At 39.3% G+C, this 25515-nt stretch overlaps 1 protein-coding gene across 3 annotated transcripts in view; it reads left to right on the top strand.

The window, feature by feature from the left end:
- CDH8 (cadherin 8) overlaps nucleotides 1–25515 on the top strand; it is a 1003344-nt gene that overhangs the window by 613909 nt on the left and 363920 nt on the right. For all 3 annotated transcript variants that reach the window (XM_069217048.1, XM_069217049.1, XM_069217050.1), the window contains exon 5: nucleotides 17222–17389. In XM_069217048.1, coding sequence (XP_069073149.1) covers nucleotides 17222–17389 — 168 coding nt within the window. The remainder of the gene's footprint in view (nucleotides 1–17221; nucleotides 17390–25515) is intronic.

Below are 25515 nucleotides of genomic sequence, written 5' to 3'. Positions count from 1 at the left end.
GCGTTGTTCATAATTAACTGAATGAAATTTGTTCTCTTTATATAGTTATAATTTATATTTTCTACAGTTGATGGCAGCGATCTCCTGTTTTATTTAAAAATGGGCTTCTTAGTTCTTCTTTCACCAATTTTTTCACTTTTACCAGTCTCTGAACGATGTTTTTGTTTTTATCTTTTTCTGTTATGTTTCATTATTCAATATCCTCAATCTCTTTTGTCAAGTTTATCCCACATGGTAGATCTTGCTAAACATCAACATTATTTTGTCCTGATGGTCAAGAACTTTAACATGGCCCATTCTCATACATGGACAATTTCTAGCATCCAGCTCTATTTGTTTCAGAGATAACCAGAAGTGAATAAAGTGAAAGGTTTCCATCCAATCTAGTTTGTGTTTATGTCAACAGTGAATCATACTCTGTATTGCTAGCAGTGATAGGTGATTGTCAATGACAGGTAAATAGTGGAAATAATAGTAGGCTATCATTGTTAGAATTAGCATTGGCATTGGTTAACTTCGATACTATCCACAGCATGTTGACCAATGATGTTAAGGCACTGAAGATGCCCTACTGCAGTAGCTTAGCCTCTTTCTGTCTGGAGCATAAAACAGTGTCCGTGACAATATTTACCTCTCAAGCCAGCACTTTGATATACAATGTCCTTTTAGCTCATCACTCCAAGGTGTCCAAGGGGCAAAACTGTATCATTCTCCTAATGGTAATGGACAGAGATTTACAACTTGATAGTCTGCAATCCAAGTAGCCTGCAATTCAAAAATGTATGTTATTTGATGAGTTGTCATTTGTAGATGCTCAATTTACATATGCTGCAGGTGGTGCTCATGGACAGTTGGGAGAAACATGGAACTCAGCCTAACAAAGAGTCCAGTTGACTCACAACCAGTGGAAGGGCATGGTGTCTCACCTTTAAAATGTATTTTCTCAAGTTTTCTTCATCTTAGATCACAGTAATCAGTGTTTACTTTTCTAGCATCTCATCTTGCTTTTCCCGAATGAAAAAATACACAAAATATTGCCTGTCTGCCTCCTACTAGTTTCACTTATAAAAGTACTTTTGGCACAATGTACAATTATGATAATTCAATGTAGTTTGGTATCATCAACAGAACCTTGTCTGAGCCTATGATACAACTGTTTTAAATTATACACTGGTCACATAGCCCGTTGCAATTGTTTTATACATAATAAGCATGCATTATGGATAGTATTTGTCCCTAATTTACACATATGCTAATAAATATGAAACATGCGAAATAACCTCAAAGCAAAGGTTGGTAACATAGGTGTGAGTGTAATTTATGCTCATTTTCTACAGTGAGCCAGAGCAAAAACTGATGAAAATTATTTTTTTGCTATTTCAACACAACTTCATTGTTTTGCATTATATGATGTCTGCATGGTATACCACTTGGCATTCAGAATGGTCATCTCATTGTGAAGTACAGATTCCATAGGTACTTGCATTAGAAAATAGTTATTTTGATAATAGTTTCATTTTTCCCTGTCTTGAATCAGGAAACAGGCAAAATAGGGATATTATTTTCCTTTATTATCTCTTTCCACACACACCCACACGTAGAACAGGTGAGTTATTTTTGAAGGAGAGAGAAGGACCTAGCACCCATCTCATTTGGCACATGGAGTCATCAATCCACTCCCTGCTGCCACAAAGGCTCTCTTAGAGCAAGTCTCACCTGGTGTCCTGACAACACACTGAACTGAGTTTGTGGTTGCTTGCTACACATGTGCAAGGCATTAACATTATGTTAAGACTGGATTATGCCATGACTTATTTCACCATATGTAAGTTTTGATGTATATGTTTTAATCACCATCACAGTGCACAGACAGAACATAAATCACCACCATTTTAGCATTCTCACTGTAAGTAACATTCCCACCAATTGCTAAAACAACTATCCTGTACTAAGGTACTGAAAAAAAACGACTGCTTCTTGAAGTCAATATTGAAAAAGACTAATACTTTACAAAAAAACAGTAGAAATATTATTACTAACACAGGAGAAAGACTACTACTTCTCCCCCAAGGAAACATAAAGCAACCTCCTCTTACTCTAAAAACTATTTGTACAGAGGAATGAATACTGCTCCTCCATCTAAGGACAGCCTAGCCCACTCTAAAAACAATGTGCTTAGAAGATATAAGAAAGAACAGTGCCCTTCAATGAATCAAACTAAGAAACACCTTACACTTAGTCTAAAACTGAGGCATAACTAATTAGGTAGTATTCTTCAAATCTCCGCACAGAGAATTCAGCAACTAGAAAATCAACATGAAAGAAGACCTATACACTTGTACTTCAAATGGTATGAGGAATACACAGTCAAATCTACACACTGGATTATATGAAATAGGAACATAACTCACTGTATTCTACCTAATGTCAATACTGTAATGTACCAAAGATATAAATTCAATGTAACACCAGAGTGAAGAAAGATTTCCCACTTCCATTCCTCTATGAAGTAGCTTTATGCCTATTAAGCAAATGCACTTTAATCTGCTAAAATCATGCTAACCTACTCTGATCTTCTTTTTACAATACTGTAACTTCACTAAAGACATGTTTTTGAGCAAATGGTCTATTACAACAAGAATTCTCTTCTCAAACAATAATGTAAAGTTAGGCCTAACCCACACAAAATCTCACTCTTGCTATCGAAGACTGCCAAATAAAATGGAAAATCATGTTATAAAAAATCCCTGAGTTGCTCACTGTACATCAACACATCTGCGGTCAAAATGAGTATCTCAAGACTGACCTTCACTTCTTCACATGCACCAATAGTGGCTAAAACATTGAATAAAATACTGAACTTCTCAGAGTTGGAAGAGGTGCTGCATGACGAATATCTAACCATCAATAACTCAAGGAGATTCCTTAGAAACGTCAACCTCTCCATCTATAATAATGAGCATTTAAAGTTTCAATCCTCAGGTAAGACTCTGGTCCAATTCGACCTTCATTTCAAGAACCTCTTGCAATTACAGGCAACCAGCAACAGACTCCACTATTTAATTCCCCTTACCCCAACACCCCGACAAGGATCCCATTCTTCCCCACTCTTCTCCCCTCCTCAAGCCATCATGTGATGACCACTACACCCTCACCTTCTCACAGAGGGATTAACAGCCTCAATGGATCTTATCACTTCACTTTGCCCATTGACAGATTCAACCCTTTCCACTAACATATGGTATCCCCCATACTGTCACATCCTATGTTACTTACACATCAGCTATCAGTCCTTCCATCCTGTCCACAAGTCAACCCAAATCATCTCAAACTGGAGGTACTCATGAAAAAGTGAATTCCCAGTTTGTAGCTTTTTGACTCCTTTCTCTGGCACATCAGCTAATATGCCCTCAATACACTGCCTAGACAAAACAAACCCTTCTGAACTTGTAGCACTCATGAAAAGTCCCCATCCCAGAATATGGCTCTCCAACACCATCCTGGCTTGCATCCAATACTTGTTTCTCCAACCAAGACCATCCAAGAATCCTCTGCCCACACACCTCAGAAGGAATACTCAATGTCCCGGAGAATATCTTGACTTACTTCACTCTGAACTGAATACCTCCAGGTACACTTTCATTGATGTCCTACAAAAGTTCACACCTTCCAAGAGGCCCACACATCCTCTGCCGGACAACTGCCCCAGCTGAATATCTTACCACCCAAGCTTTCCCACAACAATATTTAACCACACCATGGAATACTGTCTCACAAATATATCTGTCGAAGAACTGGTACTTTATTACAACACTGGTATAAACACCCCTAATCACAGTCATGATCACAACCATCTTGAAAAATAAATGCTTAATTCTCTGAAATAATAAAAAACAATATTGTAACTATTCATCTCAATCTTTATTTAAATGACCACTGTCTCCAAGACAGAGACCTCCTGTTTCAGGTGCCTACTGCACAACTGCAGATGAGCGGCCAAGCACAATTTTGAAATTTCAGATGTGATTGAAACACACAATCTAAAGATACTATTTTTATTTAAACAAAGCTTACCCTATTATCTTAACCAGTTGTAGATGTCTTCATCCCTCGAGGCTATGAAATCACTGGTGCTGATCGAAAAGAAAATCCTGGGGGTGTAGTGGCAACCATTCACAAATCCTCATTACATTATAAAACTCTGAAAACAGTTCAGTTATTAACTTTCCTGTGCTTTCTCTGATAAGAAAAACTGAAAGGAAACAAGCAGTACTACATACTATACTGTACTGTTTTCATCCTAGAGCAGTGGTTCCCAACCTTTTGACTTCTGTGGACCCCCACTTTATCATTTCTGGAACCCAACGACCCCCATTTAATCATTATTGGAGTCTGGAGACCCCCCACTGAGTCATTACTGAAAGCTGAGGACCTAATTGTTAATATTACTACATTTTCTAAGCAGTCGTGGAACCCCTTAAGGGGCTTCACCGACCCCCAGGGGTCCCCAGACCACAGGTTGGGAACCATTGTCCCAGAGCACCAAATACAGTATTTTTGGAACAAATTATATCATTCATCTAAGGAAATGTCACTTCTACTGCAAACTACATTGTCCTAGGGGACCTCAAACTCCACTAGGGAGACAAATGTGTCTCATAATTCAAAACTTGCATACTCAATAGTGACTTTGAAAATGATGCATTAGCCCAATACACATAAAAGATCACTTAATTCACATGATAACCGCATAAATAGGAATAGTCAGGATTGTCTCCCCATTCCTTCTTATAGGTCAGACAACCTCATAATAACTTTCAATCTTCTATGATCTAAAACACTGTCATGGCTACAACTTAAACATACAGTGTCCTGAGTCAGAAGCTACAACAATGTCAGTCTATTTATCTATTTATCTTAGCACACATGATTTCTGTGAAACTGATGGCAATCCGAGATGATCTCAACTCTAACACTTTGATGCTTAACTTGAACACAGCCACACCAGAAGTGGAAAACGAAATTGCTCTACTAAAACAAAAAAGTTAGGATGAGTAAACCACAAGATAGTTTACAAAATAACAGTATTAAGGACAGCAATTCTTTCAGTACGTCAAGCATTTATGGAGAAAAATTCCCTAAAAATTGAATTTACTGTCTCTGTGTAACAAACAGAGAGAGTACAAAAATGTTTCATGGAAGCCACTGCTAACTAAATCAGGTCAGAAATTAAGGCCTCTAAGAATAAGTATGATGTTGTCAAGAAGCTAATCGCCCCACAGGTTGACACAGTCAAACCAAACACCAAAGGGAAAACAGAAAAAGACTCAAATGTATTTGACAAATAAGAAAATTAAATAGAGCTATCATTTAAACTAACAACAAAAACAACAACTCTTGGAAAACTCACCTAGAAACATTCAACAAAATATTCATCCTTTAAGGAAACAATCCATTCTGATGTCCTGTCTACAACCATCAATTAAAAACTGTCAAAAAACTTTATTGAACCCTTCCCACCCAAATATAAAAGATATCAATGCTTCTTTCTCCATACACCTAACTAAGGTGACCAGTGACCCCCTTTTACAAGGAATATTCTATGACAGTCTCAAAGTAGGACAGATATCCCGCCCTCTAAAAAACAATACTGACCCTGAAGACCTAAATAACATCTGACCTGTATTCACTCTTTCCTTTATGGCAAATAGAAAGCGGTAAGGAGAAACAGTGAAAGATCTCCATAAAAGTAGTCAACCTGCTTGAAATCCACCATTCTAGTTTCAGAACTGGCTGTAGAACAGAATCTGTAACAGTGCATAATTGATGATGCACTCACAATCTTGGACAAAGGTGAAAACTGCTTTCTAGCCCTTTTAAACTTGTCAATAGTGTTTTATAAAGTCAATCATACCTCCCTGTTGAAAATTGTAAAGACTGTCCATAGAATGCCTTGGTTTGAATCAGATCTTAACAATGTCTCACAACAAATAAAACTGACAACCAACATCTCAATCCCCATGCCATTTGACCAAGAAGTACCTCAAGTCTCCATTCTCTGCCCTATACTTTTCAACTCTTACATGAAACCCATGTCAACCCTCCTTAGTAGGACTAACTTATCATTCCACTTATATAAAGACAACACACAATTATTTATATGTGAAAGTATCATTACATGATGGTGTAAGTGCAAGTGCACTAAAAAACATTGAGGGACCTACCAACCTGGATGACCTTACATCACCTCAAAGAGATCCCCCAAAAGCAAATTCCTTTTGATCTCTTCTCAACATGGCAACATTTGTATGTAGTAAAACATGGATAGATGCAATAATTACTGTAAACCCTGTGCTTTTCGCTGTATAAACTGGAAACACATTGATGCCTTGGCAAGGAGTGGCTAACATCACATCAGACTACTACTGATAATCAAATCAATATGTTTCACTCTAGAAATTGACACAGATTTATTTTGAGCTCGAGTTTTGAAATGCCTTTCAAATTATGTTCATAAGGTTGATATGTTAACAGTATCAATTCCTTCCTTGTGATAAATGAGTTCCAAAAACTCTTCAAATTCCAAAGGCTACAATTTCATTAAGCCAAATGTCCACATACAGGTTGTTAAAGGCCTCTTGTGACTAGTGTTGGAAATAGACACATGTTTACTTTTATGTAATGCAAATATTATTTGTCAAATTTGTTGCCCAGCTAAACTTTGCACGCTATGCTACCCTTGATTGTTACCAATTCCTTTCCTTCCTTAAAATTAAGAAAAATTAAGACAATAATAAGGAGACTAAGATGCTGTTGTGAACACATTTTAGTTCCATTGTAATAGCCCCTTCCACCGACAAACATTTATTTTCTGACTTAAAACACAATTAAAAATGTTGATTCTACTGAATTTCTCATTTCTCCACAATTTTTCCATACCTTTCATGCCTTTGTCTACAACTTATTTTATCATCTAGACACATTACAAAATAACCAACACCATTTTAGTGGCAAGTATTTAAGCTTAAGCTAAGCAAAGCTACCCAGTCTTTCGTCTACCACTCTCTGATTAGCTCAATTGCGGTGTTGCACAAGCATGGGTAGTGTGAATACATTTTCGAGTTTCTCATCTCTCTTTATCCTGACAGCAACATTATTAAACTATACCCAACATCAAATGACAAATTTGCATTGTCATGGTTTTATCAGTGTTTTTGTATAAATTGTCTACAATTTAGTTGCCATCATGTATGCATCACTTTTTCAGTAACACTTTGTTTTCCTGAACACAATGCAAGGGTGAGCAGGTGATTGATTAGCACCATGCTTTTGAGATCAAAATTTGTGGCCCAAGCACGGACCTAGAGAAAACCACTAAATAAAACATGAATGGGATCAATCAATAAGGCATTGCTTATAAAGCACAGCTACTCACCCATAAGTGTCAGTGGGCACTGGGGGGGGGGGGGAGAGATGCATAGCTACCATCAGTGATGTGGTCTCCAAAAAGTCATGTCTTCAGCTCCTTAGTGAAGTTGAGGAGGGAGGTAGTTTGTCTGAGGTGAAGCAGGAGGGTGTTCCAGGCCCTGGCTTTGATGTGGGAGAAAGAGCATCCCCCTGTTCTTGATTTCCTGATGCAGGGTACTTCGGCAAGGGACAGCCGGGCTGATCGGAGGTTTCTGTGGGATACGTGGAAATTTAGTCAGCTGTTCAGGTAGACTGGTCCAGTATCATGAAGGGATTTGTAGTCGTGGATAAGGATCTTGAAGGTGATTATTTTTTCTATTGGAAACCAGTGAAGTGTTTGCAGGTGCTGAGAGATGTGGCAGTGTCGGGGCGGGTCAAAGACCAGACTGGCAGCGGCATTCTGGATGTTCTGTACTTGGCCGGTGAGCTTCTTGTTGTTCCCGGCATAGAGGAAGTTGCCGTAGCCTAGTCTGCTTGTGATAAGGGCATGTGGGACAGTCTTTCTGTGTTCCAAGGGGATCTATTTGAAGGTCTTGCTCAGAAGGCGGAGGGTGTGGAAGCAGGTAGATGTGACTGAGCTGATTTGGTGGTCCATGTTGAGTTTGGAGTCCAGGATGATCCTGAGGTTTTGGGCTTGGTTCGTGGGGGTGGGCGGGTTTCCGAACGTGGGTGGCCACTATGAGCCATTCCATGCATCGGGTTGTGGGCTCATGATGAGAACTTCTGTCTTGTTTGTGTTGAGTTGGAGGCAGCTGTTTTTCATCCAGTTGGCTAATGCTCCTATGCATTTGCGGAGGTTGTATCTGGCTGTGTTGGGTTAGTTGGATAGGTAGAGGATGAGTTGGGCGTCATTGGCATAGGAGACGAAGTTGATTTCATAGCTTCCGAACTAGGAAACTACTTATGTTCAGAAGGAATGTAATATGGTCTACGTGATGAAGTTTAGAGAAATGCTCTTTCTCTGTCTCTCCCAATCATTCTGTAACTCTCTCTGTCTTTCTTTCTCTCCCTGACTTACTCTGCCTCTTTTCTCTCTGTCTCTTACCACTTTTTCTGCTTTACCATCTCCGTATGTTTCCATGTCTTTCTCTGTGCCTAATTGCCACAGTCTGCCAAGCATCTGCAAGGATTCAAGGTCACTGTGGCCATAAATTGCTCCATATAATGTGGAGACAGAAATACATTTTTGCCACAATTTGTACCTGGAACTGTGGGGACAGAAGTAGATTGTAGTCACAATACGGTCCCTTATTTCCAAGGAGAGTGGCACTGGCCTTTGTATTAATGACAGTGTTTGACAAATTACTGTCAGTTAACTATGTATTTTTCACAACCATTCTCTGCGGTAGCCATTAATATATGGCGAACATGCTATAATTAAAAACTCTCTTCTGTTATAATTATACGCCAATTACCTTAAGAGATGTCATGAGATTTGACTATTCCTTCAAGCACCATTTGATACTAATTTTTAACAAGATGCTACATTCTTTTAAAAAACAATAGTAATGTCTTTGAACTCATCCTATCAAATGTTCTTCTAAAGCTACTAATATATGTGTACTTGAGTACAAAATACAAGGAGATTTTATAATATACTGGGACAGAGAGATGATTTCTACACAATTGGTTTGTACAATTGTCTTTAACTTACAGATTGCAAATCAACAACAATGTGTAAATAAATTATAGGGCTTAAAGCTGTATTACTGATTAGTGTCATGAATTTGGTAAATGATTTGGTGGCTTATTAAAACGTTGGTGCCCTGATTGGTGGGCACTTGATAGCTATAATTCATTAGCCATGAACTCACAGTATGCAGAGTGGAACTCCAGACAGTGGCCATGTTTTTCCATCATATTTTTATAGTTTGTTTAATCTGTTTTAAAATAATTAAACAATATCAAGTACTGTGGTGAAACATTTGCAATCAGACAGTGTTCACATTGGTATCTTGGGTAATGTATAGTCGCTTTGTGGCGCACATTCCATTTTGGGGTGACATGGAGGAAAGAGTATACATCTTTCAAATTCATACATGCCAGTGTTGATTGTGATTTCTGCCAGAAAAATTAGTATGCACGTAAATGGTGCCTGAATGCTTAGAATAATTTGGGCACTAATATATTTTCTTATTTCTTATGGTTATGCAGCTATAACCACATCCTCCTTTACCAGGTCTTTAAAACAATGTGTGGCAGAGCAGTTGAGGGGGTATAAGGGCAGCAAAAACAATCCTTAAAAGTTAAAAGCAAGCTAGAGGAGTGGTCTGGTGAAATTACTCCATTAAAGCTTTGTTGGAAAGTAGATTATTGGTAAGGGCAGCTAAGTACCTACACTCACCAACAGGCCCCTAACCTCCACTTAGGTCCTGTTAGGTCTCAATAAATTACACCCAGCTCAACCCTTGGTAGCTTGGCAATGAGCAACAAGGCTTAACTTAGGAGACAAGTGTGTAAAGCATTTAAAAATCCCCAAAAAGTAAATAAGTAAAACACAAAATACAATAAAAATCCAACACCAACAATGTATAAAAATAGATTATATTTTTATCTTTAAAATTACACCAAAATGATTAAAATCAGATAAGGGGAATCAGAGAAATTAATTTTTAAAGAATTAATGTTTTCTAGCACATAGAAGCAACTAGCGCTCAAAGGGTTAAAAAAAGGTGACACTGGAAAGGGACGAAGTCCACAGATCAGGCTACCCACGAGGTACACTGTTACACTTACTTTCAAAAGTGTTTCTTGATTCAGGAAAGTGGTCCATAGCACCAGCCATGGGTTCAGATGCTCAGGTTTGCCTCATGTGGCCAGGGACTACAGCTCCCACAATGCACCTCTTCAAATTATGGAGTTTCTCCAAACATCTCCAAACTTCTGGATCTTCTTCCAGAGATCCTTTTTGGGGCCTTCAAGTGTCCACAACTTGATCCAAGGTTCCAGAAGCTCTGAGTTGCTCCTTGGGAGTTGGGACTACAATTTCCAGAATGCACCTGGTCAGATTCTTCAAATGACCACTGGACACTGGTCAGCTTGGCTCTGTTTGCAGGACTCGATGTAAGGGAAACTGGGGAAGCTCCTTTTGTACCTATAGCAAATAGGGAGTCCCTTCTTGAAGCAGTAGAAGACAGGCAAACTCCTTTTAGTGGTGAACCACAAGTGTACAGTTGGTGCAGTGTCCAGGTGCAGGTCAGGGGTCCAGCAGGGTAGTCCTTCTTCTTCGTTTTGTTCCTTTTAGAGATCTGAGGTATGGGTGCAGCTCTGCCATATTTATCCATGCTCCTGGGTGAAAAACAGGGGGGTCCTGTGTCTCCAATCAGAGGCAGGTTCCTTCCCCCTTTGATGGCCACTTCCTGGGAAGTGTGACAAGAATCAATCCCAGGGAGCAACATTCCTCAAAAATCCAACATTTTTGGAGGTTAGATCTGGCTCAGCCCACCCACTGGTGTGGCTACAAATCCAAAAAACACCCATCTCCTGACCTCTTCTAATCTAATCAAGAGGCCACCTAATTTTCTGGGGTTGCAGGATGTGAGGGAGGTACTGGGCACCTCCAAATGTTCTTCCTTGCCTTTGAAGACCCGTTTGGCCGCCCTCCCCAATTCCAGCTTTCCCATCTGCTGAGGCATATCTCCTCTCCCAGGTTCATCCTTTGTGTTCAGCCCGGGCCACTTCACACCTCATCAAGAGGTTGGCCAATTAGAGAAGGGCACTATAGAGCTGAAGCTGGCAACTTTCAGGTTGAGTTTTAAAACTCTTTACCTGAACTAGGTATATTAAATCCAACAATTGTAAGTTGTGAGATTTATTATAACAAATAATTTGATACCAAACATAAAGTATCTGACACTTAAGGGAACTTTATTAATTAAAATAAAGTCTCCCCATTTGAGCCTATGGAGGCCATTCACTACAGTGAGGGAAATACGAATTTGGCTACTTCACCTCACCAGGGCTTATAAAATTATTTTATGAGGTCCCTGCTTATAGTTACATGGCACCCAACCCTAGAGGCACATAGGGAACACCTTAGGGGTGACCTATATGTAAAAATAAGGTTGATTAAGATTTTGGAAATACTTTTTAATTCCAAAGTTGAGTTTGCATATCACTTCATTTTAAAAGCAGCCAGCAAGGCAGGCCTGCCTTTAAAATGGCACTGGGAACCTCAGCAGTGCATAAATGAGTGCACTACCTATGCTGTGGTCCCTAAATCTACATGTCCTACCATATACTAGAGACTTACAGGTAGGTTGACATAGCCAATTATAATTAGCCTACTCATTTTACACATGACACAGGCCCTGGGACTGGTAAGCAGTGCCCAGGGCCCTATTAGAGTCAGGAAAACACCAGCAAAAAGTGAAAAATGGGGGCAAAAAGTTAAGGGGCCTCTGCAATCAGCCCTGTTTTCTCACAAGCAATACAAAAAGAATCTTCAGGAAAATCAATTGAGCTATAACATGGAGTAAGGTTGTATTAACAATCACTGCTTTATTTATTGCTCCTTGACGGTACTTCCTACAGGGTCAAACTGGAAACTAACAGTAGCCCTGGCAGAAATGTTGAAATATGCTCTTTTGCATTCTTTTCCCTTTCTCTTCATCCATCAATTCTCATTATATCTCCCTTTCTCTCTCTCTCGCTCCACCCCTCACAAGCCTACCTTGCTTTGACCCTTCTACAAATGACTCTGGGTATTGGAGAACATTACTGTGCCCCCAGCAGTGGCTCCTCCATTATAGCAGAGGAGCATTGCCACACTAAAAATGCGCTAGAAAAGCCCCAGAGATGAAAAATAAAATGGTAATAACGTTTATTTATTAACATTTGATTTTTCACTGACTTGCCCTGAACAGAGTGTCAGGACGGGCGGTGCAATTGCTGCTGTGTGGCAGCAGGGAGCTGTGCACTTATGTTTAAAGTGTGCATGGTCCTATTGCCAGCTGTCTTGCAACGGCCAGGCAAACATGCACATCTGTAACCCAGCTGTCTAAGGCTGTCTAAGACAGCTGTGTTAGAGAAAGCACAGGTCTCTAGTGCTCTTATGAGCACCGAGAGAGGCCGCTCTCTTCAATCCTTGTGCTTCGTTCATGCTGGTTAACAGCATGAGAGCAGTGCGAGGATTGATTAAGGGAGAGAAGACTGGAACACCAGCGTAAGGAGGGCGTTGTTACGCAAGCCAGGAAGGTAAGTGACTTTTTCCTTTATTTATTTAATTACCCGCCCGTTTGTCCGCCCCACCACTCTCCGTACATACCAGCCACTACTGGGTGCACCATAGAAGTACTCAGTCCTCATGGCCTCAAGTAACGCAGGAAAATGCCCAATGGAAATAAATGGTCAGTCTGGCGCTGGCTGTCTGACTCTATGTAATCTGCCAAAGTCTGCTGTTCTTCCTCAAATTAACAAATATTGGCAGGGGGATGGTCGACAGAAATAAAAAATACTATACATTCTGTGGCGGACATTCGCAAAAGTGCTGCTAAGCACAGAGAAGGGCTGCAACTTCCTGCATAGAACTTTGGCCCATATTTATACTTTTTGACGCTAAACTGCGCTAACGCAGTTTAGCGTCAAAAAATTTTGCGCCGTCTAACGCCATTCTGAAGCGCCATGCGGGCGCCGTATTTATGGAATGGCGTTAGACGGCGCAATCAGACCGGCGCTGCCTGGTGTGCGTGGAAAAAAACCACGTAGACCAGGCAGCGCCGGCGTTGGGAAAAAATGACGTTAGGGCATCTTAAAATGGCGCAAGTTAGGTTGACGCTAAAAAATCGTCTTAACCCGATTTGCGCCATTTTTTCGACGCCCAGACGCCATTTCATGACTCCTGTCTTAGTAAAGACAGGAGTCATGCCCCCTTGCCCAATGGCCATGCCCAGGGGACTTGTGTCCCCTGGGCATGGTCATTGGGCATAGTGGCATGTAGGGGGGCACAAATAAGGCCCCCCTATGCCACAAAAAAAATAAAAAAATAAAAAAAATTATACTTACCTGAACTTACCTGTACTTCACTGGGATGGGTCCCTCCATCCTTGGGTGTCCTCCTGGGGTGGGCAGGGGTGGCAGGGGGGGTCCCTGGGGGCAGGGGAGGGCACCTGTGGGCTCATTCTGAGCCCACAGGTCCCTTAACGCCTACCCTGACCCAGGCGTTAAATTCAGGTGCAAATGCGGGTTTTTTTGACCCGCCACCTCCCGGGCGTGATTTTTGCCCGGGAGTATAAATACGACGCATTTGCGTCGCCGTCATTTTTTTAGACGGGAACGCCTTCCTTGCATCTCATTAACGCAAGGAAGGCGTTCACGCAAAACAATGACGCTCTTTCTTCATACTTTGGCGCTAGACGCGTCTAACGCCAAAGTATAAATATGGCGTTAGTTTTGCGCCGAATTTGCGTCGAAAAAAACGACGCTAATTCGGCGCAAACGGAGTATAAATACGGGCCTTAATATTTGCTGTTTAATACACATGTGCATGTTTTGTGCAGTAGTAGATTGCGTTTCTGTCTCAAAGTACTTTTTTCGGTTAAAAACCTTACAAAGCTGTACATTGCATTTCTGTAATCTAATTTGCATGATGCAGTCTCAGTAAATCAGCCCGGAAAGTTTTACACTGGTCAATTTTAGGGGAGTGCACTGCACACCACAACAATTAGCACAACGCACCTGGATACCTGCAACAAGTGGTGCTTCACTGCTCCCCTGCCACTGATCCACAACCTCCTAAGGAACGTTTGTTTCACCAATGAAACATAGTAGTGAGTCAGTCACCTTGTGTACAACACCCAAACTCTGAGGACAGAACCCAACCAACAGTGCTCCACGTCTCATAAGAGAATTATTTAAGAAAGCATTCAACTCAATTTCCTTCCAGGTCAGAGTTTAATGAATAACAGATGCAGGTGTTTATCACTTCTGTCTAGTCCGATAATTGTCCTCATTAAGACATAGCGTTTTTAGAATAAAGACAAATACAATTTGCTAAAGGTCTCTATATATAAAATAACTTTTTTATCTGCACTTCCAAATCATTTAGTATATTTCAGTTACTGTGAATGACTTAAGCACTGTTCACTGTCCTCCAGTGATTTCTCTGTGATTTTCCGGATCTGGATGGAGATGTTGTTTCCTTTGCCTGAGAAAGAAACCCAGAGCACTATTGTTAAAAAAAAAGCCAACAACAACAAAAACTGTTCTGGTGAATTAGATTTCACTGGGCAGTTCTTGCGCTTGACTTATGTTAAGGATGATTGAGTATTTTATCATATTTGCCTCTATTTTCAGACACAGGCATTTATTATCACTTTCTGCCGGTAAGAAATATTAAATACATTTAAAAAAGAACATTGATAGATTCACTGCAACATGCCCCATTTCCTATTTAATACAATTTGACCTCGTGACTGCAGAGTCACAATTATGGTTGAGTAATGCACAGTGGGAAAATTCCATCACATTTCTTTAAATTGCTTAATTTAATTCCTAAACTGAATTTCATGATCTATTTTTCGTGTTCTCGATTTTTTAATTCGAGCTACACCAAATAGAGTATTTTTAGTGATAATCGTTCTGTTCCTGAAATGAACCATAGGAATGATCGTGATATTATCAGTAGTTTGGCAGTGTAATGTTCTACAGAAGTATAATAAGTGCAGGTATAAAGATCATTTAAACGTTCCATAAACAGGTGGCTGAAATCTTTTGCAAGCTGAGGCTGCTGCTAGGCTACAGTGTCCTTCCTTGCACAATTAAGCAGCAAACAAGAAATACATTTTTAAAATAAGACCCTTCGAACGTTCTAGAAGTTCTAAACCATTCCAGTGTATACACTTGTGTCCAGCTACAACAATTTCTACTTTCACCTGATTTACTGATTCAACTGACAGGAGATGTGTTTTTTAAAGAAAGTATGCCTCTTTTCCCCCGTATTATTGTCCCCATCCAGGGCTGTCCCTCAGTGAGTCTTCACTAAACTACAAAGGTCCTTAAAAATATGGCCACAACTAGACTTAGGGCCTTTCTGTTCCATCTACCTTCCCACTGCATTTTTGTACACAGAAAAAACTGAATCAGTCTCAGCTTTTAAGGAGTACTCTTGAAACCTTTGTGCATTCCTAAAACATTAGAAATCTGCTAAAATCTAAGTACTAAATCTGTGTCTTATTTTTGTTTATTATGCACTCTTTAGGTATGATTTCGAATTTGGCAAAACGGTACTCCTTCATAAAACTGACAGAAATTGCATCCACCTTATTAGAAGTGAATTATGTCCTACTGCATTTTTAACAAGGCAGACAGGATATCTGTTACATTTGTGAAAGGCCCTATGTCTTCTCTAAGGACAATTTATAGACAGACTCATAACTTGGTTTATGCTTACTTTAGAAAGCCAATTCTCAGACATTTTTTTTCTAGTGTCCTCACTAGTATTTTCTGCGTAGTGTACATATTTGTAAGCAGCTACCAGATCCACATAACCAGATCCACAAAATCAATATGTGCATTCAAGAATAAATCATAATATGTATAACTTCGGTGGCATGTTACTGTGTTCTCTAATCCTAGATGTGTTAAATTATCAAACTCTCTAATGCAAAGAGTTTGTGAATTGTGATATTTTAAAGCAATATTTTTACTTTTACTTCATGTGGAAAACATTTTACTGCATAACGACTTCCCTCAAACCCTTTTGGAAAATGGGGCTGCTCTCTGACTTTTCAACACTTTCTGCTCAATTTACAGAAGTGTCATTTTAAATGGTTGTGAATAGCTTCAGAAATATGACTGTGTGGGCCATCACCTGAAAAGTGCCTCATTTATTTGACTGCTCCTTATACTCCCATAGAAATTCATCCTTAGAGGCCACTTACGAAATCAGATACAACTGCATACTTTAAAGAATTTCGATTGAAAAAGGCATACAGAATTAGACTTCCCAAACAGACTGAAAACGGCAAATGGTTTTCATCCACTGTTTTAAATTTCCTTCAAGTCTCAAGCAAGACCTACACATAAATCATCCCCTTAATATAAATTGTCTCCATTATAGTGTTCTACCCTTTGAACTCTGCAATAGTTGGCTCCTTAACAGAGTTAGTTAAGCAACAGTGAGTGAGGAATAAAGTAGATACCTGTAGAGTTATTGATAGGGTCATGGAAGAATGACTACCACCTGGTGGGCTACAAACTAAAGTTACTCACCTAGATAGAATTCCAGGTTATCGAGTTAATCAAAATAATGGAGAGAAACTCCAGGTGGAGTGAAGAAATACCAGTAGATTCAGGCATTTCAGTTTGCAGCAATAATTTCTCATTTGTAGGTGTAACGTCAGGAATTCACTCATTATCCCTGATACCTTGTTACCCCTAAATTTACCACTACCCTGGTATCAGTAGCTATGAGCATGGGCACAGCTGGTAAATAATCAATCACGGATAATGAAGGCCTTTATCCTCCCCAGAGTGAGGAACAATGTGACACTTTTGAAGCAAATTGGTAATTAAAAAAACTGTTGATTGGATTTGAAAGAAGTTGAATAATATTTTGTTATCTACACTTAAGCAACATAATGGTGCCTTTAATTAAGATTTTTATTAATGAGCAAAGGAGTTTTTATTATTGTGTCTATAGTTGCCAAGACAATTTTAAGGTCATTTATATTTAATGTAAGTGAGCCTAAGGCTTGCAGTAGCCTATTATCTACCAAATTAAACTTGTTACGATTTGTCTTGAATCTTATTTCAGCAATCATTAAGACAGCCCTTTCAAACATGGATCGAGAAGCCAGAGAGGAATATCTTGTTGTTATACAAGCAAAAGATATGGGCGGTCACATGGGTGGACTTTCTGGGACGACAACAGTGACAGTAACATTAACTGATGTTAACGACAATCCTCCAAAGTTTGCAATGAGTGAGTACCTATACAAGTGCACATATGTATTTTTAATAATTCTTTAACATGTTATTGCATTATTTGGAATGTATTAACACATTTGCAAATGCTTTTTGATTAACACAAGGATGATCATTTGTCTTCCTGTGATGATGATGCACTATGAAACAATCAAGGTTTCCTGCTCATAAATATTTTGTTGTGGTGGTCATTTTCCAAACAGTTTTAAGGATACAAGGAGAATATTATATTCTAGTATGCTTGCCAAGCATTCCTGGTTGTGCTCAATGGAAGTACTACCCTTTGGTTAGTCTGTCAAAAAATTGGTGGGTTTGCTAAACATGTCCTGATTTAGAATGTAATTCTTTTCTCAAATTGACTGTATGAACTTTAAGTTTGAAGTGCTATGAACTTGAAGGATTAGTTTTACTATGTAGAGTTAAAAAGGTCACTGGTAAAACATTTCTAATGTTTCTAAAAAACAATATAGTTCAATTTCAAATACTATTGCATTTAAGTTGGGATTGTATTTGGATTCTTAACTGGACATACTCATATTACTGTTTTTCAAAGCTGATTGGGAAACTTAATTTGTCAGTTGATCACATCACTATCTGCTATACCTCTTAATTTGTTGGGGCAGAATGTTGTCTCTTACTATGTGTTAGATTTTTTACTTTTTGGCTAAAATCATACAAATAGTAAAAACAGCTGCGCATGTTACAATATTATAACGGAAGGTGAGAATGGTTTGTCAATAAATATTGATTACAATTTGGAAGAACTGTTTAGATGAATTTGTGCCTTTGCAGCAGTCATATTAAAATATGGTAAGGAACACAATTCCAGGTACTGAAAAACATATTTAATATGTAGGATACATTTGGGTAAAATCCTTTGCTACAAGGAAGAGAGTGTGGAACTAAGCACATTAAAATATAAAGAATAACCCAGCTATTTCCCTGGGGTGTTTAATGGTGAGGGGAAGCAGCTTGGAAATGCAGCACATGTGAAGAACAGAACAACATTCAATGACCAGCCTCTTTCCTACTTTCTCTTGGTTCGCATATGAGATAATGTGAATTTGAATTTGGTATGACCCTACAAAAGAGCGAAAATGAGGGTGGGGGAAATAATAACAGTATAACATATCTCTCTCCATGTCCTTTAGGGTAGTGTTCTTGGAAACGCTCAAGCTGATATCAGAGAGGGAACAATGCTTAGTGTCTTTCCTGGTTTCTTAGAGGTAGACTCATGCAGCTCGAAAAAATCTCTAGGAGTGGAAATTGGCAAAGCAGCAGTATGAGTGGTGGCCAGAACAGCATTAGGAGGAAATAAATTAAGTTTTGTAGGAGCAGTGACTATACAAGATCAGAATAAGCAATAATCTGCCTGAGTGAAAAAGACATTACATGCGGGAATTTCTGAAACTCAGATATATGAGTGGGAAAAGGGGTGTTTTAGAGGCAAATCAGAAACCAGGTCTAGTTGACACCCAGCAAAGCCATGATGCTCTTCTTAATAATCTGAGGAATATGGCTATCAGGAGTATGTGGCTACACAGCATGATGAGGGAGACAAAGATGGATGGTTGCTGGCATGGTTACCCCATTCAGAACTAGGTGCCACTCCAGTGTGTGCTGCCCGTGTTCATAGTGGGGAACTAGTGCACACTCAGAAAGAGATCAATGCAATATATTCCAGTTGTTGTGAAAATTTATACCCCCCACTTAGGAACAACAGTCACTAGATAGTCAAGGCGTCTTAGATTATATTCACCTCCCACACCTCACAGAGATTTGGATACTTGCCCTAGAGGCACCCATTATTGCAGAAGAGATAGTAGTAACACTTAAGACAAAACTGGCTCTGAAATTACTGAATAAGCATATGGATGCCTACAGGCAGGGAGTAGGGGATTGCCCAAACAGGGGCAAGATCTTACTAATGTACAATCATATGGACCATTCTCCTTACTGAACACTGATAGTAAAATCTTGGGTTAACTATTGGAAAACAGGGTACAGGGCCTAATGATAAATTTGGTGCATTCCGATCACTGCAGTTTTATTCCTGGCTGGAACACTTCCTCTCACCTCAGAGGCCTTTTCCATGTATGAACCAGCTCCCTACCACAGATAAACTATCAGACATAGCTTTCATCGATATAGAGAAGCTGTTCGAAATCTTGTTATGGCTGTATTTGTTTACAATACAAAGAAAGGTGGGAAGGGGTCCAGTATACTAAAGTGGATCCATATCTTGTAGAGGCATCCCCACGCTAAAGTTAATTCATTTGAAATAATCCATTAAAAGATGCTGCCTCTAATTTGTGTTTTTTGGTCTGCTTTGCCATTTATTTGCCCAGGGGCCTCAGATTTCTAGACCTCCCGGGACACTCTATGACCAATATTTTATAACCCATAAGAGAGTGAGTAAATTGAGGTACACACATGTTTACTCCCATTGTCTGGGATGAATGGCAATACTTGTTGATGATATTCTATGCTGAGACTGGACGTTCGTAGTAACTAACAGCCTCTTTTACATCCATCACAGGAGACATAAATAACAGCACTGCTGGTATATCCATGCAGTCTCCCATCATTGAGGCCTCTGACTTCACCATGATTATCTGCTACATGATTATGTCTACACGTTGTGCATGAAAGCTATACTATGAAATGTGCTTTCTGCAAAGATTTTGTATACCAGCACAACATAGGGATAAGGTAAAAAGTGTATTGACCTTCCTGTTCAAGGAGAAATGGCTTTTTCTGGTTCCTGGATGCAATCTACATGCAAGCCAGATCTGTGCCAGGAAAAAAAGATCAGCCTCAACTGTTTTAGTGCTTGGGTAGATTTGATTAATTCCTTCCTGGAGTTGGCTTACTTGTTCTTAAAAGGTCTGAGATAAGAGATGCCACAACTATATGACCATTTGTTCCTGTGTCTTAGCGATCATTGGAGTAGGTGGCTGGAATCATGCAGAGTCCATGAGGTAAATTTCCTGGACACTACTTTTGGTTTCAATAATTTGGAAGTAAATATGTCACTACATGTGATGACAAATATTATTATTATTATTATTATTATTATTATTATTATTATTATAATAATAATAATAATAATAATAATAATAATAATAATAATACTTTTAATAGCATGGCAGATATCCAGATATACCATCATGGTAACTACATTATTCTGAAATAGTTCTACCATTGTTTTTGCTAACAACTTTAACTAGTAAATTTGGCAGACATTGGCACTGATTTGATTCACAAGAGTTAACAAAATCTTGTATTTGCTAACTTTAGATCCACTTACTGATACATATATTTTATATTTTTGAAGTGTTTCACTTATAAGTAGATTAATTTAAACAGTATATTTTCTCTTCCCTATTTCAATAATATAGTTCAGATATAAAATAAGCTACTGTAAAGCTGTTATTACATTTCGTTCATTAGTCGTGTTATGTTTATCTCACCGAATAAATTCTGACACTAAGGGAGTTCAGAATTTGCTGGAAGCAAAGGTCAGGGTCTATTAAAGTTTGGGGGAAATTCTATCACTGGTTTTTATGCTTATTCCACCAATGTCTGCATGTTCTGTGAATTACAGGCATGTTCCCCTGGTAAATTGCAGTAGTAAAAAGTTCAAGATTCCAGAGTGTGTAGTAACAGAAGCTACCAAGTGTATTGAAATTTCACCTGCCCCTTGTAATTAAGGCCCTATTGTGGCATTCAAATAGTTCTAATTGTTAGGTTGCATGTAAATAAGTCAATATCTGCATTCCACTTTCTAAAATGAATAATACAACATTTTCTATCCACAAAACAAATAAGTTTAACTATATATTATATCTTATATAACATATAACTACAGTTATATACATTCACTTACATAATATGTACTTACTATTTCATTGTAAGTGCATGTGTGGTAAAGACAAATGATTGATGAAGAGCTGCGTGGTGAAGGCAATGCATGATAATGGCATTGCGTGGCAATGGATGTGTGGAAAAGGCATACCTGGTAATGACGTTTGTTGTTATACATTCTTCTGCTACATTCTATACCACTCTGCGACATTCTGCTCGATGACACTCCACTCCACCAAACTCCATTTCATGACACTTCTGTTGACTACACTTTACCACACAATACTCAGCTCTATTGTTCGAAACTCCACTACACTGGACAGCACACCTCTCCACCATCCGACACTCCACTCCCTGATAAAACATACCACTCCACTACACTGTGTAACACTTTACTTCACTGTACGCTGCATTGTATCACTCCACTCTACTCAACTCGACTCTATTCTACTCAGCAATACTCCACTCTATGACAATAGACTCCAAGACACTATCCTTCACTCTGCTGTACTACCCTCCACCTTACGACACTCCAATCAATGATACTCTAAACCACTGTTTGAAATACATTTTTATTAAAAAATAAAAAATATTAAAATACAATGTAAAAAACAAAGGTCAAGGATAATCTGTCGTTATAAATACAACATGTATTCATTCTATACAGACCCATCATCTAATACAAAAACATTAAAAATTGTGAAGTTAGGATTTTATATCTTAAATTTATAATCTACGCACCATTTTCAAATTACAATAAGACGTGTACCTTCGAACACAGTCTTGTCACCTCAATCACCACACTACGTTAATTATGACTCATGCCCTTTCCATGAACTGGTTGTATCCTTGCATGCTACAGACTTTATAGCATGTGAAACCATAGCATTCATAATAAAGCTTAGAACTTCTTGGAAGACATTATTTGTCACAACACAGTGCATGGTAGAGTGGTGAGTTATTGTTAGTGCTGTCTGGTTAGCAAGCTGAAAAGAGTGTGTCAATAATGTGAAGGTGATGGATGAATTGTAAATGAACGTTTTGACTTTAGAATTTTTAAAGTTTCTGCAGTTTAAACTTGGTTTGTATATCAAAAATAAGTTTCTCTAACTATAACTAAGCTTCAATGTTATTTTTTTGCATTTCAATGTTTTTTGTTTTTATTTTTTAATAAAAATCTATTTAAAATCATAGAGTCCAGTGTCACAAGTGGAGAGTTGTTATGTTGAGTCTCATACAGTGCATGAAAGGAGAGTGTTGAAAAGGCTATTGTCATAGACTGGAGTATTGTAGACTGGAATCCAGTGGAGGAGAATAGAGTGTAGAAGCATAGCATACATTATAGTAAATTGATATACTGTGTATTGGCATGGTGTCTCATGTAGTGGAGTGAAATATACTTAACTGGAGCAGCAAGTTGTATAGTGGTATACAGTCTAGTTGATTTTTGTAGAATTGAGTGGTGTACAGTATAGTGTTGTAGAGTGTGGTACAGTGATACGGAGGCTTCACATACAGTGGTATGGAGTACATTGGCATTGAGCAGTGTAGTGTGAAGTGGTGTTCAGTGGAGTAGCGGAGTAAAGTAGAGTACTGTGTCTGAGTATAGTGGAGCAAACTGGGGTGCTGTGGCATATGAAGAGTTCCATACAATGTTGAATAGTTGTCTACAGTATCATAGAGTATAGTGGAGTAGGTTGATGTACAGTGGCAAACAGTATAATACACTATTGTACAATGGAGTAAAGGAATATAGACAGGAGTAAAGTGTTGGAGAGTGGCATACAGTGTAGTAGAGTGTTCAATCATTAAATCGTTGATTCTAGCAAAGAATGCTATTGTTCTAGCCGATTTTAACTTACATCTAGAAGACTCATCTGATCCAGCCATAATAGATTTCACTAGCTACATGCAGAGTTTGGACTGGCATCTTGGAGTCACTTCTCCATCCCATGAGGCGGGCCATATGCTTGACGCTATCTTTACGAGATCAGAACTGATCTCTAGATATGACAATAGGGCTTTGGATTGGATGGATCATTATCTGCTATCTATTAAGTTAATTAGTCCTGACCTTGCCCCCAAATTGCCCATTAGAGCTGCATTAAAAAGACCATGGCACAAAATTAACGTGACTAATTTACCCCAGGCACTTGAATATGGCTGGGCACAGGCGAAAGCGACTAACCGCACCAATTTAGAGATCTTTGACCTTGGATTGAGAATTGCTATTGTCTCGTTAGCTCCTCAGACTTTGGCAACCCCTAAAGAACAGCGATCCCCTTCTGCGCCATGGCACTCAGAGGATCTTAAAAATCTGCAAAGAGTTTATCGCAGGCAGGAGAGTAAATGGATAATAAGAAAAACTCAATTGGAAAGAGCCAAAATTAGATGCACTCTTGAAAAGTATAAGTCGGCCATTAGGTTAGCTAAAATGAAATATTATTCTAAAGCCATTAGAGAGGCGATCAATGTCCCGAAAGAACTGTTTAAAACAGTACGTGCCCTGACGGCCACTCCTATTCCAGAGAACTCCCCTCTGCATTGTCAAAAGGTAGCTGACTTTTTTTTAAACAAAATTGCCAATCTGCAGATAGATTTTAGGTCTTCCCGCCTAGACTTAGAGGAGAACAGGGAGGAGGCTATATCTCACTCTAACCAGGGAAACCAATTACATAGCTTTCAATCTCTCTCTTTCAATAAAATTGTAGAACTTCTGCTGTCGGTTAAATCCGGCTCTCCCAACGATCCTTGCCCACCGCATATTTTAAAATTAGCTCCTACCCTTATTGCTGCTGCGTTGGAACCTGTGTTTGCGGAGGTTCTGCTGAAAGGTTGTTTCCCTGTGAACTGGAAAGAATCTATGGTCATTCCTCTTACTAAAAAACCTGGTAAAGATGCTGCAGACTTTTCTAATCTATGCCCGATTTCAGTCTTACCCATCCTAGCCAAAATGCTAGAAAAACACCTCAACATGGAACTTGCTGATTTTCTTCAAGCAAACGGAAGGTTGGATCTGTCCCAACATGGTTTCCGTTGTGCGCCCAGCACAGAATCAGCTCTAATTTCCACATCTGACATAATCTGCAGAAGAGAGAACATGGGAGAAGGTACCATTCTAGTCCTACTTGATTTGTCTGCTGCCTTTGACACCATCTCTCGCCTCATCCTGCTCCGGCGCCTACATCAGGCTGGCGTGAGGGGCAAGGCTTGGAATTTACTCAGATCCTTCCTAAAATGACAGATCCATCACGGTGTCCTGTGGGGAGCAGCGTGCTTCCCCCTTTTAACTTCCTTGTGGAGTGCCGCAGGGCTCGTCTCTTAGTCCAGCTCTTTTCAATTTGTACATGGCACCCTTAGCATGCATGGTACGCTCTTTTGATTGTATCCTACGCTGATGATACTCAGTTGATTATTCCTGTAGCTCACAACTGGGAGGGATCGAGAGAGAAATTTCGACTTTGTATGGCAGCGATCAATAACTGGATGGCTAGCAATTGGCTCAAATTCAATGGGGATCAGACCGTAATTATGTGCTTCGGTCGTAATAATATTCCCTGGGACAGTAGTTGGTGGTCAGAAGACTGCGAGGGATGCCCAACACCTAGACTCCCGGCTAAAAACCTTGGCATTATATTTGATACTTCTCTTTCTTTTGACTACAGATTAATCAAACTATTAAAGTCTGTTTCTGGACCCTGAAAACTATCAGAAAAATCTTGCATCTTTTGGAGGATGACCTGAGAATCCCTGTTGTGTTGGCACTAGTCACGTCAAGATTAGATTACTGCAATGCCCTTTTGTTAAATGCTAAACAAACTTCCCTTAACAAACTGCAGACTATTCAGAACACTGCGGCACGCATTATACTGAATCTTCCTCAGTCCTCTTCTGCCAGTAGCAGCTTGAAATTGCTACATTGGTTACCTATTAATAATAGAATTACATTCAAATCCCTCTGCCTAACTCATAAAGCTATACAGTCAGAGGGCTGCGAATACTTGAAGTCCACCCTTCGACAGTACCAACCTACCAGAAACCTGAGATCCTCTTCCAAAGACTTGATTGCGGTGTCCCGCTGTAATAGGGCTAGATGGAGGATTGAGCTTTTACCGTGGAAGCCGCAAGGCTATGGAATGCTCTACTTATTTCGCTTCGTCAAACAGCTACCCACACTATTTTCAGAAAAAATCCTAAAAACTGGCTTTTCTCTCAATAGGCATGTTATTCTTCCTGTAGGGAGCCTTCTGATTTTCC

The sequence above is a fragment of the Pleurodeles waltl genome, chromosome 12 (genome assembly GCF_031143425.1).
Source record: "Pleurodeles waltl isolate 20211129_DDA chromosome 12, aPleWal1.hap1.20221129, whole genome shotgun sequence".
NCBI classification, from domain to species: domain Eukaryota; kingdom Metazoa; phylum Chordata; class Amphibia; order Caudata; family Salamandridae; genus Pleurodeles; species Pleurodeles waltl.
Note: the sequence above shows the minus strand (reverse complement) of the source record. Positions and strands in the feature narration are given on the sequence as shown.